Source organism: Falco peregrinus, chromosome 7, assembly GCF_023634155.1.
Source record: "Falco peregrinus isolate bFalPer1 chromosome 7, bFalPer1.pri, whole genome shotgun sequence".
NCBI lineage: Eukaryota > Metazoa > Chordata > Aves > Falconiformes > Falconidae > Falco > Falco peregrinus.
The window spans coordinates 47163768-47181648 of record NC_073727.1 but is presented as its reverse complement, the minus strand read 5'-3'; the positions used below and the strand labels follow the sequence as shown (position 1 = coordinate 47181648).

At 45.5% G+C, this 17881-nt stretch overlaps 1 protein-coding gene across 9 annotated transcripts in view; it reads left to right on the top strand.

Moving 5' to 3' along the window:
• LOC101915770 (SAM and SH3 domain-containing protein 1) overlaps positions 1-17881 on the top strand; it is a 569828-nt gene that overhangs the window by 440063 nt on the left and 111884 nt on the right. For 2 of the 9 annotated variants that reach the window (XM_055810046.1, XM_055810045.1), the window contains exon 1: positions 2940-3198. The exons of the other annotated variants lie outside the window; for them this stretch is intronic. In XM_055810046.1, coding sequence (XP_055666021.1) covers positions 3103-3198 — 96 coding nt within the window. In that variant the 5' untranslated portion in view covers positions 2940-3102. Of the gene's footprint in view, positions 1-2939; positions 3199-17881 lie in introns of those variants that run through there. 9 annotated transcript variants of the gene reach the window in all.

Here is a 17881-nt window from a genome sequence, read left to right as displayed (position 1 = left end):
TTTTCCAAATGTTAAGTGTTTGGTCAGACCCTCCTGTGAGATGTCCCAAAAATTTTAGAAAATTGACCAGATCTGTTTCTCCCCAGTAGCATACAGAGGTCCAGCACAACGTGCTTCTAGATCATGGTCTCTTGAGTTATGGTCTAGACAGCTACAGAAAAAAATTCAAACAAACTGTTTTCTAACTTGCTAAATTTCAATTACTTTTAATTCTGTAGTAGCAGTTGTACCCAAACCAAATACTGCAGTCATAACTTCAAAACTGTTCTTGTTTTGAACATCTACTTGTTCTAAAACTTCCCTACTCCTGTTGCAGCTGGCTTTTGTGAAATGCTCTTGCGATTTATTACTGCAGGACATTGGCATCATTAAAATAGAGGAACTGCTGTGATATCTGGGAGCTGGGTCTATTTCAGAGAAAGAGAGCAGGGACTATTTTAGCATATCATTGAATGTCTTGAAAATAGCATCTTGTGAATGTCTGAAGATGAATAGATACTGTAATTTCAAGACCATAGAAGATGATAGCTATTGTAAACTGCCATGGATTTGTTGCAATTCTCTCATGTCAATTTGTTTCTTAAAGCAACTGCTCCTGGAGTCAATGACTTCGCAAGGTTTTGTGGGGTTTTTTTTTTCCTAACCTCCCCTTTTTAAAGTCAAAGGCTTTGTGTTTCAGATTAAATTTAAAGTCAGCTGGCTGAGGGGAAGGCTGCCACAGCCATGCATCACGCTCCTCTGAAAGTTGCTGCCCCATAAAAAGGATGACATCATGACTCAGGAAGCAGCTTTTGGACCACCACAATTTATAATCTAGCTTCTGTTACCTGTTGAAAAGTGCAGATATTCAGGACCTGCTTCTCCAAGTAGTGTAGTCATCATTGCACAGGGGCAATGACCTCCATCGGCAGGGAGGGGCAGGGCAAGTGGGAGTGCTGCCCATTGCACCTATTTGATCTTAATCTACTGCTGCCCGAGTCAGAACAATGAGGGGGGGGTTAGAATTTGTGCTGCAGAGTCGTCGAGGTTTTTTTAAAGATACGCCTCCAAACTATAAAAAAAGACAATGTACAGAAGACTGTGGACAAGAAGAGCCCAGAATACTTAAATCATGAGATCAACAGTGTGCCTTGTTCAGATATTTTGAAAGTAGGTTGACATTGCTGTCCTAAGTGGTGCAATGTGGATTTCAGAGGGTCACTGAGTAAATTACCCCCGACTAATTAAACCAGTTTTGAGTTATGCAAGCTGTCGCGGAGTACCAGAAGACTTCACTGGCACACCTTTATCCTCATACTTCATAGGCTTATAGTCGCGTACAATTTAAAAGTAAATTAGTAAAGATTTTATACCTGGTTTGGGCCTTTCATAATTTCTCATCACTCGTTAATAATTGTGATGCATTATATAGTGTGTATCCTACATGTGCATTCTAAAGAAGGGTCAGTAGAAACTGTGTATATTTCTACACCATCAGTGTTTTCTTTGCCACATTCTCACAGCATGATTCTCTTTAGTTTTTCCATCTGTGTCCCCCACCTCCTTTTCTCTGTTCTGCTTGTGCTATTCACAAGAGCTGCAGTAACCCAGTGCTTAGAAAGGTCTCATCCATTTCTTTGCATACCAGTTGCTGAGAAAGGAAGCATTTTCAGCAGCTTTTCTCTCTGGTGCTAGCCTACAAAGTAAAATAACCAATCTTGGGACAATCTCCTGCTTTGAGGACAGAGAGCATTGCTAGGAACATGGAGAGAAGATGAGGAGCGCAGTCACCCCGCTTCTGCTCTATGATTTCTACAGAAACTATTTTTAGCCCAGTTAGCAAATGGTTATCATTTGTTGCTCCAGCCCTCCCAGGCTGCTGGTGCCATGCAATCGGTTGGAGTCTGGTCAGCTGTGGGGAGTCGGGAGCCCCTGGGGCTGAACAGGGGGGACAGCGGGGGTGGTGGAGCACAGGTGCCTGGCCCTGGCTTGTGTTTGGGTGGTGCGAGGCACATAACACCCAGCCTGGCAGCAAGGGGGGCTGGTGGGGTGCTGGACAAGCTACTGCCGCTCCAAGATGTCAGCTCTTAAAATGATTGGCCAGTGCATGACAGCTGCGTATTGTTAAATACATCACTTCTTACCCCCACCCTGTGCAGACAGGTGCTTCTGAGAAACACCACCTTCAAACAGCAGCTTTTCAAGATGCAGCTAACGCTTCAGAGCTCAGGGATGAGCACCAGGAGCGAAGGACTTTCTTGCTGCCGGGTCCAGCAGCAGCGAGGTGGTGGGCAGGCCTTTGGGTGCCTCCTGCACCAAAGTGGATGAAGGACATCCACTGCTCGGCTGCTGTTACTTGACGTACCTTCCCCGACAGGCGTGCCCGTGTGTGCGGGCACCGTTGTTTCCCGTAAGGATGCAGGAGCACCCCTACTGCTGCCTGTAATTAGTGATTATTTAATTTCATGGGGTGGGGGGCTTGTAATGGGAATCGGGAGGCATAGATGGGGGCAGCGCTTCCCGAGGAGAGCTCTGCCTTTTGCGGGGTGGCCGGTGGCAGATATCCCCTCGGGAGAGCGGTGCGGTCCCGGTACTTGCACCAGGAACAGAACCTGCCGGGCGCCTCTCCCCGCGCCGGCCGTGTCGGGGGGCGGCGCAGGCCGTACCCCGGGCAACCTGCCCGCGGCGTTAAGGAGCCGCCATCGCCTTTGCCGCCGGAGCTCCCGGCCCCCACGTGAGGCGGGGGCAGCCCGGTCAGCAGCGACCCGTCCCGCGGCGCCGGGTGTCGGGGCGGGGGAGGCGACCGGGACCCCGCCGGGGCGGTGCCGGGGCCCTTTGTTGCCGCCCCGGGGCGGCCACGTGCGCCGGGCGAGTCCACGGGCAGGCGGGGGGCGCGGGGCAGGCCGGCGGCGGGGGGGAGGGGCTTTGCCGCCAGCCGGGTGGGCTCCCCCGCCGCGCCGCAGTGGCACCGCCGGCCGCGCCGTCGCCGGGCCGAAAGTTTGCGGGGCGGCGGCGGGACGGCCCGCGGTGTCCCGGGGCGGGCCGGGGCAGGGGAGGCATGGCGCGGCGGGGCGGGCCGGCGGCGGCGGGCAGCCGTCGGTGAGCCGGAGGCCGGGCCGGGGCATGGAGGGCGAGCGGGCGGCCGGCCCCGCCGCCCCGGCGGAGAGCGGCACGTCGGAGGTGTTCGCCCAGCTGTGGGCTGACGTGATGGGCATCCTGGTGAGTGGGGCCGGGAGCGGGGGGGGGACCCGCCGTGGGACGGGGCGGGCTGCGGAGCGCTGCGTCCCCCCGGCGCGGGGGCTGCGGGCGGCAGAGCCCTCGCCGCGTCCCCCCGGCACCTGCCGCGGAGTGCGGCCGAGTGGGGGAGCGCCTTGGCCGCGCGGGCCCCGCACCCCAGGGACGGGAATTCCACGGGCAGACCCCCGTGTGGTACCAGTGGCCGCTTCGTCGCGGTTTTGGAGTAAAAGTTTCCTCGGCTGTCACTGCCGGGCCGGGGCGGAGCGGCCCCTGCGCCCCTTGGCGCGCCCGGGAGTGCCGGCGGAGGCTGGTCAGCGGGCGCTTTGTTCCCCGGCGCTCCGACCCGGGGGGGTCGGTGAAATTCGGGCGAGGGGTTGGTTTGTCGCCGCCTTTGCGTTCCACGCGCGTGTTGCGGCGTCCCCGCGGCGGGCGCGGGCGGGGGCTTGCGCGTGGGGGGCGCCGTCTGCGCGCGGGGCCCCGGGGGCCGCCCGTCCCGCGGCTGCACCGGGGGCTGCTGCGCCCCGTCGGGATTTCGGGAAGCGAGTTGTTGGGTTACCGGCGGCGGAGCCGCTGCGCCGGTGATCGGCCGAGGGGGGACTAATCCTCGTAGTTCGCTGGGCACAAACAAAAGAGATGGCCCCGGTAACCGGGGCACGGGGAGTTGGGTTCGGTGGGCACGTAGCGTGCCGGCAGGGCGGGCTGGGTGGCAAGCAGTGAAAATACAGGAAGAGTCAACTCTTTATTTCTACTTGCAACGAGAGAATAATATTTACTTTAGGTGCAAGATGATAATTACCGCGGAGGACTGCCACTCAGCAAAAAAACAAATACTGATGTTACATACCTACCGCAGCTGGCGGTTTTCCAGTGGGACAGGAATGTGGTGATCAACAGCAGAGTGCCTGTGTGTTCATTTTAAAAGCAAATGAATAGGCTTGATGCACATTAATTTTTGTTAACATTTGACCGGCAAACATTGAAGAATATTATGAGAAATACTTTTTTGAAAACTGCTGTGAAATGTAATGAATGGTAAATCCTTGGGATCTAATTCAGAAGGGTTATAGAATTGAACAGAGAATGTAATTAGCATTTTACGCTGCAGTTTTTTCTTTTTTCCTTTTCACATGGACGTTATTGTTAATATTCAAAATAACATTAAAAGCCCGCCTCGTGCCTTTTCTTCATAGAAATTCTCTGTTGACATGGCATTCAGCTTAATAGCACCCGGCTGCGTACACTCTTTCACTGTTCATGATTTTAATCTAAGAATGCAAGCGGAGTCAGTTCTGCCAGTTTGTAGGGAGCACACACTTGGTACTTTATGAACAGTCTCTTTCTTTTTCTGGCAGGTTTCAGTGCTGCATTTAGTAAGAGCAAAGTGCTATTGGATGCCTGGGAAGGAGTGTTTGAGGAGGCCAAACCAACAGCCTAGCATGCTGGAGCTCAGTGCAGAAAAAGATCTGATTCTTACACAACTAATACTTTGAATAGGTTTCTTCTGGCTGTATGAGCTAGTTTCCCATCCTGGGAAAATGGATGGAATTTGTTTTCTAATAAAGCAAAGCTAAAGTCATTTGTCTTAGAGTTGGTCTGCTTTACAGGAAGGAATCATCTTGTAACTATGAAGTTGCCGGTTTATAATGGTTGCAAACATCAGCCAGCACTTTTACCTTTTCTTACTGCAGTGTTTTGTGTTGCAACACAGTTACAAATATGGAAAGATAACCCTTATGTTGGGTCTCAAGTAGTAACTTACCTGGGGGAAGACAGAAGTTCTCACTGCAAGCTGTTAGCTTTCTTCAGATTTAGGTTTTTAAAGAGTTTGTAGTCTTTGTGGCTGCAGAATATGTCTCAACGTGAACCGTGTATAAACTTAGTGCTCTGTCCTTGTCTGAAGGTGAGGAAGAGGTAGATCCAGTGCCTTTTTCACTGCTTGTCTTTGTGGTACACAGAGCTTTGTCCCTTTCAAATGTGTGCTGTGAAAGGCAAATGGTGAACTGGATTTGTGGCTTCCAAATGGAAGTTTGTAGAGGTCGGTCTTGGTTCGTGGGACCATAACAGAGGCCTGCATAGCTGGTTTGCTGCTTTCATGTTGTCAAGTGAGAGTATGGGTCTTAAATTCCTGGAACTTGCAATAATTCATGATCCAAAATGTCTAGGGAGCGCAGTGGTGGATGCTGTAGTTATTCACTGGGAATGGCTCTATGAACCAAGAAGATGGTGCAGTGGCGGGCTCGCTAGGTTGGTCCTGCAATAGCTTGAAAGCTACCAAAGGAATGCGCTAGCAGAGGGGGAAGAGGCAGGACAGAGGAGCCAGGATCTTGGGAGGGGAAAACTGTAATGAAATGAGGAAGGAAGGTGATCATCAAAAGTTCGTTGATCAAATGAGAAAATTGCATTCTTGAGCAATGATCATAGGCTGATGCAGTTTAGAAAGGACCTCAGGCGGCATCTAGCCCAACCTTGAGCTGAAGCAGGGAGAGCTCTGAGGCCAGGTGAGGTTGCTTGGGGCTTTATCCAGTTGGGTCTTGAAAACCTCCAGGGACAGAAACTGTACAATTTCTCTGTGCAGCCTGTTCCACCGCTTCGCTGACCTTATGGTGGAAAAGGTGTTCCTTGTAAAAATGATGAAATGCCTGATTCTGCTCTCCTGATCTTAAGGTGTTACGGCAGTGGGGAGGAGGAAGAGGTGTCACCTTCCTTCCACTGGTCCAGCTGGAAGCCTTGTGGGGCATGGTGGTGTCTGCTCTAGGTGCTGGTTTGGGAGGAGAGGCTAAGGAAATCAGCCCAGCTGGTATTTGGTACTGCACTTACTTAAAATACAAACTGAGCCCCTCTCATTCAGTGGATAAATATATTTAATCGTTTGTGTACATTTGGTTAGGTTCCTTAAAACAGGACCTCGTTAGCAGGAACCTGTGATGGCAGATCCCAGGTCTGGAGGGGAAGCTATACTTTTCAAGTGCTGCTTGTAAGCAGCATATTTTATGGACTTTGAAGTCACATAATAACTCTATTTGACAAATATTGAGCATATTTGCAGCTGTACTGGGATTTTGCTGAAGTAAATGCGACTTTTCCCTATTGTGCTTATTCTAGTGAAATATTCCATAGGTGCAGCTATGGTATAAGCACCTCAAAGCTATTTGTGCTGTTAGTGGAGCTCACTAGATAACATAATTATACTTAAAATCTTCTGCTTAGTCCATAGCAAGCCCATGTTGGAACGTACTGGTTAATTATAATCTGCAGCGTCTCAAGGCAACGATGGATGGTGAAAATGTATTAAGGTTTTAGAGAGAGATTGCAGAAGGTGGATCATGAGTTGTAATGTAGAAATTCTCTGCGTCCTCCAAACCCCACACCATAAAAAGAGTTATTTTTGGCATAGAATCACGTATTGATGTAGTGATAGTGAACTCTTTGTTGCCGAGTCTGAAGGTTTGTTTGTGATCAGATCTGAGAAGAAATCATAACGCAAAATGAAAATTGTAAACTTTATTCTTTTAAAGATGTGTTTTCAAAACATGGGCTATTGACCTTAGTGCAGGGAAGACACTCCAGTGTCTGTCTTGTTTACGGGATGTTCTTCCTCCTCATATATCATAGCTGGAATAGGTATCTGGGTCAGATCCTGACATTAATGAAATCACTGGCAAAACTCTGATCAGTTTTGATGGAACAGGGATTTCACTGAAGATGTCAGTTTGTGTGAGGAGTTGTTGTCCTCAATGGCCAAGATGCAAAAGGTACAGAGGAACTTGCAAGAGATGCAATGAAATTAGAAGTCTTTTCAGCTTTTTATTTCAAAATGATAGCTGTTTTCTTCTTTCAAACTATTGAATCAGTTAAAAGAGCTGAAAAAAAAAGAAATTTTTTTTTTTATAATTTTTTGCAGTTATGCTAAGAGAAAACCAGTGCTTTCCCACCATCTGCTGTTAGCTAAGGAGAACAGAGTATTTTGAGGACAATAAAGCTTACATGGGTTTGTACTGGGAGCCCTAGTATTTACATATATAATCTATCTTGCTCTCCATGTTTCAGTGACTATTTGAATTTCTTATCAAAGTAACAAAGAAACAAACCAAAAGAGAGAAAGATGCTAGCTGATAATACTACTGTGATAACATGTAATTACATACTGGTTAACATACTTTGGGGAGAGGAATTTGATATTAAGCCAGGGAGCGTGGATATCTGGAGAGATCGGGGAAGTAGATCCCCAACCGATAAAAGCAGTCGGAAGACTGCCAGGAGGAGTTGAGGCAGCTCACACCAGCTGCAGATTTCTCGCAGGATTGCTGTTCAATCATTGTTAGTTCACTGTGACCTCCCATGGAAATCTCTCTACTCCACTGCTCTCCCAGTGTCTTTTTTGGGGACTCAGTTTCTCTGGTGTTTGCTTGGCACCGAGACGCCACTCTGGCTGAAGTCGTTGGTGCTCAGCATGGCTCTATGGAAAACCGCAGGCAACAGAGTAGCTGCTCCAGGTAAAATGTGCTTTTGAAAATGCAATATACTTTTTCTGATTTTTATTGACAAGTTGGCAAAATTGCTGTGGCGCTATGTAACTAGCTCTAAAAGCACTTGGGGACATTCTGATTCAAAACATTCTTGTTTCATCTTCTATTTTAGAGTGCATTTTTAAAGCATGTCCCAGTTGCAACAGTAAGGATAAACCTAGAAGGCCTGGTCTCTGCTGTTCAAAGCAGCAGGTATTGTTTTTTCTGTTTTACAACACCACGGAGTATATTTTGCTTTCAAATAAAGAAACCAAGATGGAGAGCGACTGACTGTCAGTTTAGGTGTCAGATTTAATTTTATATTTTAAACTTAACCTGTTGCATCTCCTTTCCCTCTTGTCTCCACGCAGTGTTATACCTATCCATGCTAATCCCTTTATGAGGAAAGACAGCTCATCGAGATAACCTTTGGTCTAGGCTTTTTCTTGCACGTCAGGTCACATAAAACAGATGTCTCCATCAGAGAGTTTAGTCCACACAAGACACTACTTGGTCAGGAATGATGAGAGGTTTTGGTTCTGGTGCTCTCTTCATTCTTTCTTGAAAGCAAATTCTGGGTTTTCCTGGCCTTTGATTTGCAGAGGAAAAAGCAGAGAAGATTTTTATATACCTGTTCTTTGTGTGCTGTGAACTGCTGTTTACTAGATAATAAGTATAAATTTAAGATGAATCTTGGTGATAGAATTTTATTTTCTAGTGTGTTGCTGGTTTGCTGTGAATACCAGCTCCAATATCAATATTTGGGAATATTCCTTTTCCTCATATTTTTTCACATTTTGGAAGTCAATTAACAAAGCTCTCTCTGTCTTTTAAGAGCAGTGGAATACCAGATTGCCAGAATTTGCCTGTAATGATGCCTCCTTCCTTTTGTGGATATGAAAAAATTCCAGTCTCTAAACAGAAAGAATATGTGAAAATCAGTGCGGAAAGTGAAAAACTGTTGCACATGCAGGATAATGAGCGCTTAAAGGAATTTTATTGTGTGGACAATGTGTTATGCTACACATGCTGGTTACCATTTTCTGTAGTCAGGTGAAAGCCTCTTATTTTTAGTGTACCTGGGAACAAATGACATTTTACAGAACTAGATAATGATTAACTTATTCTGATGCTGTCCAGAAATCAATGTAAATTAGCACTGATTGCATGAGATGCTGTGCAAGCAGAGGAGCAGAGGGGTTAAGCTGCGTGAGCTGAGTGGAGGGTCCAGGATGTGACAGAGTGGGGTCACTGTTGGAAGCGGCTGAGAGATGGACTAAACGGGCAGTGCCCTGGGCAAGGGACTTTGAGTCAGAGGGGAGAAAGGATTTCCCTCTCCTTCCATACCCTGGGTGAACTGCTTCAGCATTGGTCTGGGCTTGGCTCCTTCAGGGCTTTTTTCCCTCCAGAAGGGGCATGGTGGAGGAGAAGATGTTGGTGCGCCCAGCCCTGCTGACTGTGCTTTGCCATGTCTCCCTCTGTCATTTGGAGCCGTGGGTGGTAGCTTTTCCTTCATGCAGCAGCAGAGCAGCTTTCTCCTTTTCCACTTACCCCGTTGTCACAGTATTAATGGTTGTAGAGCAGTCATTGTGCTTGGACTTTAGGAGGTCCAGTAACACAGGATGAATAAGAATTGCATTGTAATGTCTCTGCAAAGTGGTTTGTCACAATACCTGTTTTAATATAAAGTGCTGCTAATAATTTTCCTCTTTGCAATTACATGATGTAGACGGTGATTAATGAACCTGCTGCTTTGTCTGTTGCCATTACTGGCAGTGGGAGGAAGAGGAAGATAGTTGTTGTGACTTTGGGAATGCTGAGGTGGCTTTGCAAGAATTTAGTTCGAGATTTTTCATGAGGAAATGAACAAGGAGGAGGAACTGGGTTTAATATATGCAAGTCTGTAAAAGTTAAGTTTCTACTATAAAAGCATATTCTCAATTTGCTCAATAAAAAAAAAGTAGTACATAGACACGTGTTGTGTGATTAGATGAAGAGGTATGAAGGGCTTTTATTTCTCACTGTCATTGAGAGACTTAACTGTCCCCTTGGGAAGAAAAGATTAGAACACGCTTCACTGAAACACATTTGAACCCAGGAGTTCACAACAGAGATTTCCATTATGGAAAATAACTACTCTAAAAATAACAGGTGCAGTCCCCACCACAGTAGCTGTGGTGTGGGTCAGGTGTGGGCGTGCCGGCTCTGCTTTGATCCTCTTGAGGTGAGGGCAACATTTTTCCTTGCTTAAGGTAATAGCAAACCTTTCTTGTCTACTGCCGTGTTTTGGAACACAAAGTTACAATGTACCATTTTTATTTGAACTAAGATTAGTATAATTAAATACTTACTGGTTTAAGTTTCAGTGATACCTGGATAAGCATTTTTGAGCTAGTTTTAGAGGCACATTTCCTATGAAGAGTTTGAAATTGAGAGTGGGGATTGTATAACCTATCTGGAAGACAGTTTTAGGCAGGAAAATTAAATGGATGAGCTTGAGAGAATAATAAAACAATGATTTATAAATCATGCTTTCAGGCTTTTTTATGCAAGGTCATATGATAAATTGGAGAACTGGTTCCTAATAGCTGTGTCGTGATCTTAGTGCGATGTGGTTGGAGCATTATTGTAGGTCTGCTCTGCTACAAGCCCATTAGATTTTGCTGATTTGCCTTCCCTGTGGCCCTGCATGGACACAGGGATATGCTATTGGGATCAGTTTACATGATCAGGCCACCAGGTGGAAAAAAATATGGTGGTTGTTGTGTGCATGGGTAAACACCCACACTGAAGCTTACAGGCGTAGTAATTTCATTGTCAGGAATATAAATATATCCTTTTCTGTTTCATTATTGTCGCTGTATGATATACAGTGCTTTTTGCTCTTTGGTAACAGCATGCTACAGTTTTATATCACAGTGTTCTCCACCTTCAGTATTATTCTCTATGTGTGGGAGTGTGTGTGTAAAGGAGATTAGGCAATTATTTGGTTCAATAATAAAATACTTCAAAAGCTTTGTAGCAAACATGATGAGAGTCAATAGATGGTAGTGAAAACAGTACCGTGCTTGTTACAATATTAAATTGAGAGTACATGAGCAGTCTTTTGACTGAGAGATGCTCCTAACCCTCTCACTTGCAACTGAAGATGTGTTGTGTGGTGCTGATGGGTGTAATGGAAACAAAAGATGAAGAAAAGAACAAAAGATAAAGGGGTCTAATTTCTGCCTTGTTTACATAAAAGCTTCATGAGCCTAAGGCACAAAGTTTATTTATACTGGAACAGTGTGTGGCCTACAGGTTTTCAACAAGAAAGGAAAAAGTGACTTCTGTCATTCTTTCACAAGTTCAGATGAGTTGAGCCTCCTGGCCCTTTCAATGCCAGCACCAAGCTGACCCTGATTTTCAGAGCTTGTTTTCTGCTCGACCGTAACCCCAGTCTGATTCGATGGAGGAAAAAATGGATTTGAGAGCACTTATCATGAGAGCTCATTGCACCATGCCAGCACTGTTGAAAAGCTCTTTCAGGGAGCGTATATCTACAGGTGGACCTTGGGCAAAAACACGTGCTAGGGCTGATTGCATAGCATTACATTGCACTTCAGGAAAAAGGCATTTTAGGCTTCTAAAGTATTTTGCTTGCCTTGTGCCATAGTATATACCTCTAGAAGAAATGCGTCATTGCTGTAGGATCTGTGGGTTTTATGCACTTAGAGCTGGGGAATGTTTGGATGTTGCTGTTCTGTCTATGTTTATTATCGCTGTTTATCTGTTACAGTTATGAAACACATTCATCCTCTTTGGATTTTGTGCTTGCAGTCATCCAGCAGTAGCTTCCCGCATATTCCAACTCAGCCAAAAGGGTTATTCACACCAGAAATTTCTAGCACAATTCTAGGGATAGAGTGCAAATTGAAGATACTTATTTGCTACTGATAAATTGAGGCTCATTTCTTTTCACCATCCCTGTTAGACACATTTCATATTGTTATCAATATCACTGCATAGACTTAAATGGAGCCTTCAGTTATACAGAGTATTTTTTTAATACTTGTGACTTTTGAAGCTTTCAGTGGTTGGCCAGCTTAATGCAGTAGTTCTGAAAGCTGACGATAAATGCTTTGCATTTAAACTGAAACGTATAGTTTGTGAGAGTGAAAATAGGAAAAAAACAGTTTTATACATAAATGTGTTTGTATTCATACATAATATGCACTAGAACTTGCAGGTTGTGACTTCCACTCCGTTATTGGGCTTTTCCCACCTTAGAATTCATAAATAACCATTGTAAAACAGAAGAGTTGGGGGCAGACTGCATGTTGTATGTCAGCTGTGGTTTCTGTCTTCAAGTTTCCATCTTTGAGATTACTATTACGTTTATGCTTCAAAAACCTGATGCTTCAGAGTGTGTTGTGGGAATGTGTCATGTCTCGTACAAAAGTTGGGAAGAACAGATTTCCACATGCAACATTTTATCAGAGGGCTAATAAAGGTACTGTATTTCAAAACCAAGAAAACTGGTAAGGTGAGGAAATTGCTAGTTGAGCAAGCAATCAAAAGCTCATAGTCAACTGTCACGTTGGGGAGACCATGAAATACAGCAGTTGATGAGCAGGGATGCTAGTGCCTGTGGCACTAAGCCACGTTGGCCAGTTTCTGGTCTGTTCTTCATTGGATTTACGTGATGCTTCGCGTTAGACTGAGGAGTAATTAGGCTCAAACCAGTTATTTGCTTTTCACTGTATCTCTGACATATAAATGTTTAGGGGTTTTTTTTCAGCATAACAAACACAGTGGGTGGTCTCCACCAAAGAAGGTGTTTGTATGCCTGCTTTCCCTAAGATCACTTGCAATTTGCCACTGATTTTGATGGAAGTAAGAACAGGCTGTGTGCTGGCTGCTTATATCCCTTGAAAAATGTTGGCAGCAGAGGTAGCTCCTGGTACCGTATTGGAGGTGCACAGGCACTGATGTCCCTGTGCAGCTGAAGCACTGGTGTGGCTGCAATAGCAGGCATCTTTCTTTTTCCCCACTGGATGTGTTTCCTTAGGTCTGTCTGTTTTAGTTTCACTGGAGAAAAGGCTAAGTAAAGGCAGATTTCCTGCTAGCAGGGTATGTTTTGACTCTTCATACATGGCAGATTCTTTGGACATTTTTCTTTGTGTTTGTACATGGCATGCTTCTCTAAAGTTTCTCTGAGGTTGTGTTTTCCTTTTAGAGAAAAATGGCAAATTCCTGGTGTCTCTTATTATCCACATTTATCTGTCAGTGTTCCAGCTTGTATGTGGAAGTTCCCACCTTGCTTGCTGTGCACTGTACAAATAAAAATTGAAAGATGCATATTTTTTGTTATATTCTATTTTGTCATTGTGTCCTGTGCGTTGTTTGGAGAGGTTTGGGGGAAAGGTCTGTTTTTATGTCTTGTTTCATCAGTGGAGACTGCTCAGTTATAGGTAGTGCAAGATGGTTGTCAGTCCTTAAAAATGCTGTTTTCCTCTTCAGTTACCTTTATTTCTGAGCATTTTGCAATGAGGCATGAAATGGAGTCTAATCCTGTGTCATCCCTCTCCACTGTGATGCTGTGTTCTGTTGTGTACTTAATTGAGGAGGTATTGGGACATGTCTGCTCAGGGAGGTGTGCTGTTTCTTGCTCAACCCAGATCCAGCAATGTATTGTTTAGATTTTGTGTCTGGGAGTGAGTACATACGTGCAGATGGATGAGCTTTGTAAAACCTAAGCTTTGCATGATAGCTATCAGAGCTCAGGAAGTTAATACAGAACATAAGGTCAAGGACTTAATCAAAATACTGGCATGACATGAAGAATAGTTCCACATATGGTGTGTGTTCATACATAAATGAGAAGGGAAGGGGATGCTTCTGCATGTCCTTGTTACACGCCTAGTCATGACGAGTCTCATTGGGTTTGGTCAGTGTGGAGGCTGAGTTCCTAATTACCAGAACTGAAAGAAAAGAGAGAGGTTGGATGTTCTCAGTGTTGCTTTTTCTCTCTGATGAAACATTACTTTCTTCAAGTAATCTTTGCCAAATTACTTGTGGTTTTTAATCTTCCTCTCAAATGTACTTAGAATACAAAAGATTGTACAAATTTTCATTTTTCATCTGCCAAACCTAATTGCAACTACTGCAAAATGCTTACAGATAGTTATTTATCTTGTAAACTGCCACAAAAAAGAGAGGGGAGTGGAATAAAAAGGTATGTTAGCTCCTCTCTGTCCCTTCTGCCTTTCCTAGGTAGATCAGTGGCTGTGTGGGTTTGAACAGTTTAAAAAACAAAACAAAACAAAAAAAACCCAAACAAGCAATGAGGTTTATGAGACTCATACCTCTCTTAGGAAAATAGCTCTCATATAAAGAGGAAACAGAGGATGACCAGGGATGGAGGTGCAGTGACTCAGTATCCAGAACTGTATTTCTGTGGCTAGAAAAGTGAAAAGTGAGTCCCAGCTGAGAAGGGTAACTTGCAGCTGCTAGAAAGAGGGATTTAGGAGGATCATGTGAAAGGAAGAATTACTGCCTTCATGGCAGGAAACGGCTGGATCACGCACCGGGACCTTGGCAGGGGAAGGTCAGCACGCAGGCTGGCTTCAGAGAGGCCCAGAGGAGGTGAGGTGGCTGAACGTGTGTGGACGGGCAGGGAGCACATGGGAAGTAAATAATGGATATTTAAGCCTGGTTCAGAAATGACAGGACTCAGTTCAGGCACTGAGTAGGGATGTCAGAGAGCAAAGTAAGCCTTCGTGTCTAGTTGGTTGCACCTTGTTTTGTTTTTGCTTAAAGCCAAGTGCAGACTATAGGTGGGTAACTATTGATGTGCATATGAGTCACATCAAATTATACCATTCAGGTATTGCCAGCAGATGCTTCAGATGGGTAATTTGTAGTAGAGGGATGGTTAGCTGAAACAAGCTGAGGATGACAGCGTGATTTACTGTTTTGCTAGAGACAGTCTGATGCCCTGACTCCCTGTTCACGTGTAGCTCATTCTGAACCGACCTTCACATTTTGGGTTATACCTCTCAAGCTTTGAAGAGATCACCACATGTATGTGTTACACACAGTTAACCATTTTGTTGAGAGAGTTACACAGCAAAATCTTTGTTTCCCTTTAAGTCCTGATTCTTTATGCATGAGGCGGCTTATTTACTATACATCCTTTGATTTGAAACTGATAATGGTGCATACTGCGAAAAGTGGTGTAACATCTTCCTTTTGCTCAGAGAGCTCCCTGCTGTTTTTGTGGTGCTTCAGATGCATCCTGGTAAACAGGTTGTCCTGCCACTCTTGCTGGGTTCATGGTTTGGTGTACTCAGAGACTGTAGTCTCTTCTTTCATCTCAAAAGCTGAATCTGTGAGGAAACTCCTTCCATCCGAGTCTTTCTTCTCACGTTACAGTCACTTTTACAACTAGGTGAGGTGTTTTTCTTTGGCATGACAACTCTCCTGACAAATGGTTAGTTAGCAAGATGCTCTCCTTTTGATGTTCGTGTTGCTATGTTCGTACGCTCAAGTGAGAACTTGGCTTACTCTCCAAGTCTACAGTTTATTTATGTTTGTTGTCTTTCAACCTGTGGTTCAGGGCTTTGGGTTGATCAGAACCAGCTACTGGGTTTTGTAGAGACACACAATTTTTTGTGAGCCTTACTGACACTGGAGTTCTGCCAGCTTCTGCTTTTTATGATCTCTTTAGCTGCATGGGGCTCTTCAAATTGTTTCATGCTTCAGTTTGAGTTGCATCTCTGTGATGTGCAACACTTGACTTGAAACATTCAGTTTCCAGTAAAAGCAACATAGAATCATAGAATACCTCAAGTTAGAAGGGATCTATAAGAATGATAGAGTCCAACTCTGTGCTCCTTGCAGGACTACCTAAAACCGAACTGTATGACTAAGAGTATTGTCCAGATGCTCCTTGAACTCTGACAGGTGTGGTGCTGTCACCACTTTTCTGGGGAGCCTAGTCCAGTGACTGACCACCCTCTCAGTGAAGAACCTTTTCCTAATGTCCTATCTGAACTTCCTGTGATGCAGCTTCATTCCATCTCCTTGTCTCTGTTACCAGTGGGCAGAGCCGCTAGGCTGACTGCAGCCATGGGCGCAAGCACATAGCATCCTGCTTATCGGGGAGCTCCTGTAAGTAATAAAGTGCATGTTGCCCCTTCGGAGAAATGTGTACTTGAAACACCTGGGAGATATGGCAACCGCACAGTATTCAAGCCCACACTCTGTAGGATTTGCTCTGTAGGCGAGCAGAAATATTTCTCTTTTATTTGGCTAAGAGGCCTGTTTAGTCTAATTAGCAAGTGCTTTGGCAGTGATGGAGCAGTATGAGTGCACAGGAACGCAAAAGGCCCATCTTCGCTGTACACAGGTAAAGGGAAATGAACAAATAAAATAAGAGATCCCAGAGCAGAAAGGATTATAAGCTGGCAAGAGATAGAGTTCTTATTGCTAGGTTGATAACCCTAATTGATATAAACATGAAGCCCTGTGCAATCTGTGGTAGTTAAAAGATACGCATCTAAATATTATTTAAATGGATTCTTGCATTTTTAAGACCCACTGGAGTGTAATTGTATTCAACTCAATTAAATGAACTGAAACCCCCTGATAACTGTGCATCACTGCTCTTAAGTAAAACACTCTCTAAAGAGACTGCAAGATGCTTAGTTAGGGCAATAAAAAAACAGAGCCCAGCACCACGAAGTTTTGCATGAGCAGCTTTATATTTAGTTCATAGTTATGCTACCTACAGTGGTTGAGTGTGTTAACAGTGTCATACCTCTGCTAGAGTCAAAAGATGAGGCTTCACTGAAGGGCCTCAGGGCAGAGTCAGTCTTTCTGGTTTTATGTTATTCGTATGAATGCAGGGTGTCTATTTCAGCCAGCTTATTAATGCCACCAAAGGGTGGGAACTCCTCTGTGCCTGTGCCGGCAGTGGGCACCCGGTCCCCACGGAAGTGAGGGTTTGCAGGGGGAGCACAGGCAGGCGGGATGGGGGGGGCATCTGTGAGGGGGGACCAAGGGTGCTGCTTGCTTACAGCAGCTACAGGAAACCATTTCTTCTGCTGCTAAGATTACATGGGAAGACATGGATTGCTGCCATGCTCAATTACGGTTGTTTCCTTTCCCGGTAAAAGATGGCCCGTCAGGAAGCGGTAGGAGTGAAGGCAAGGTTAGTCTCTGGGTGTGCAGAAGTGTTGGGTATGTATCCTCCAGGCTGCAAGCTGCTGAATTTCTAGCAGGAAAAAATAGAAAAATAGCACTTTGAGAAAGCAGTTTAAATGTCAGCATTCTGGTTTTCCACAGCTGACGGCTGGGCTGCCCTCCGCACTTGCAGCGGTGAATCAAGGGCTACTTCTCTGAGGCACACAGTACCCTGTACCACTGGGCGCAGCAACTAGGGTAACCGATTTCCATGTCTACTCCAGAGCGTAGTGAAAAAAACAAGAGGAGAGACCCTATTCTGCCTTGATGTGCAGAACAGTATTTTTTCACGCTTTGTAAAACTGGATTTTGGGGTGAAGGCAGATACTCTTTAAGGTTCTCTTTCCCCCTTTCCAAAACCTGCACATAGACAGCAGGAGGGTGCCTGTCTTTTGGAAGTAATCCTCTTAAATGGCACATGAAGGAATAAGTAGTTGTGCTTACTGTCACACTCAACTTCATAATAGCATAGTAGCATTTCTAAGCATTGAGATGCTCATCTCTGAGCTTGATGCTGCATGAATAAAGGTGCAGTGCTGCCCCGTAGCTCTTGCTGTGAAAGTGCAGATGAGGTGATAGGCTCGTCCAGCCAGAAGAAACCTGGGGTGACTGCATCCCTGCTGGGCTTTCCCAGGTGCTGGCTTCCCTGCAGAGCGGGAGAAGGCTGGGCTCTCTCCTCTGCTTTTCAGTAATTGTAGCTGGGGGGAAGATCTGGTGCAGGATTTGGCTGCCAAGGCATTGAGAAATTAGGGAAGACATAGAAGGCTGTCCTCCTGTATTGGTGCATCCCCGAAACCAGCACTGCTGGGTTTCAGTGAGCCAGGGAAGCTGCGGTCCTTAGGGAGGGCCAGGCAGGAGACCTGTTCAGCATCTCAGGCCTGGCTCTTGAAAAGGGTGGCAGGAAACCCCCCCTCAAAACCTAGTGAATTACA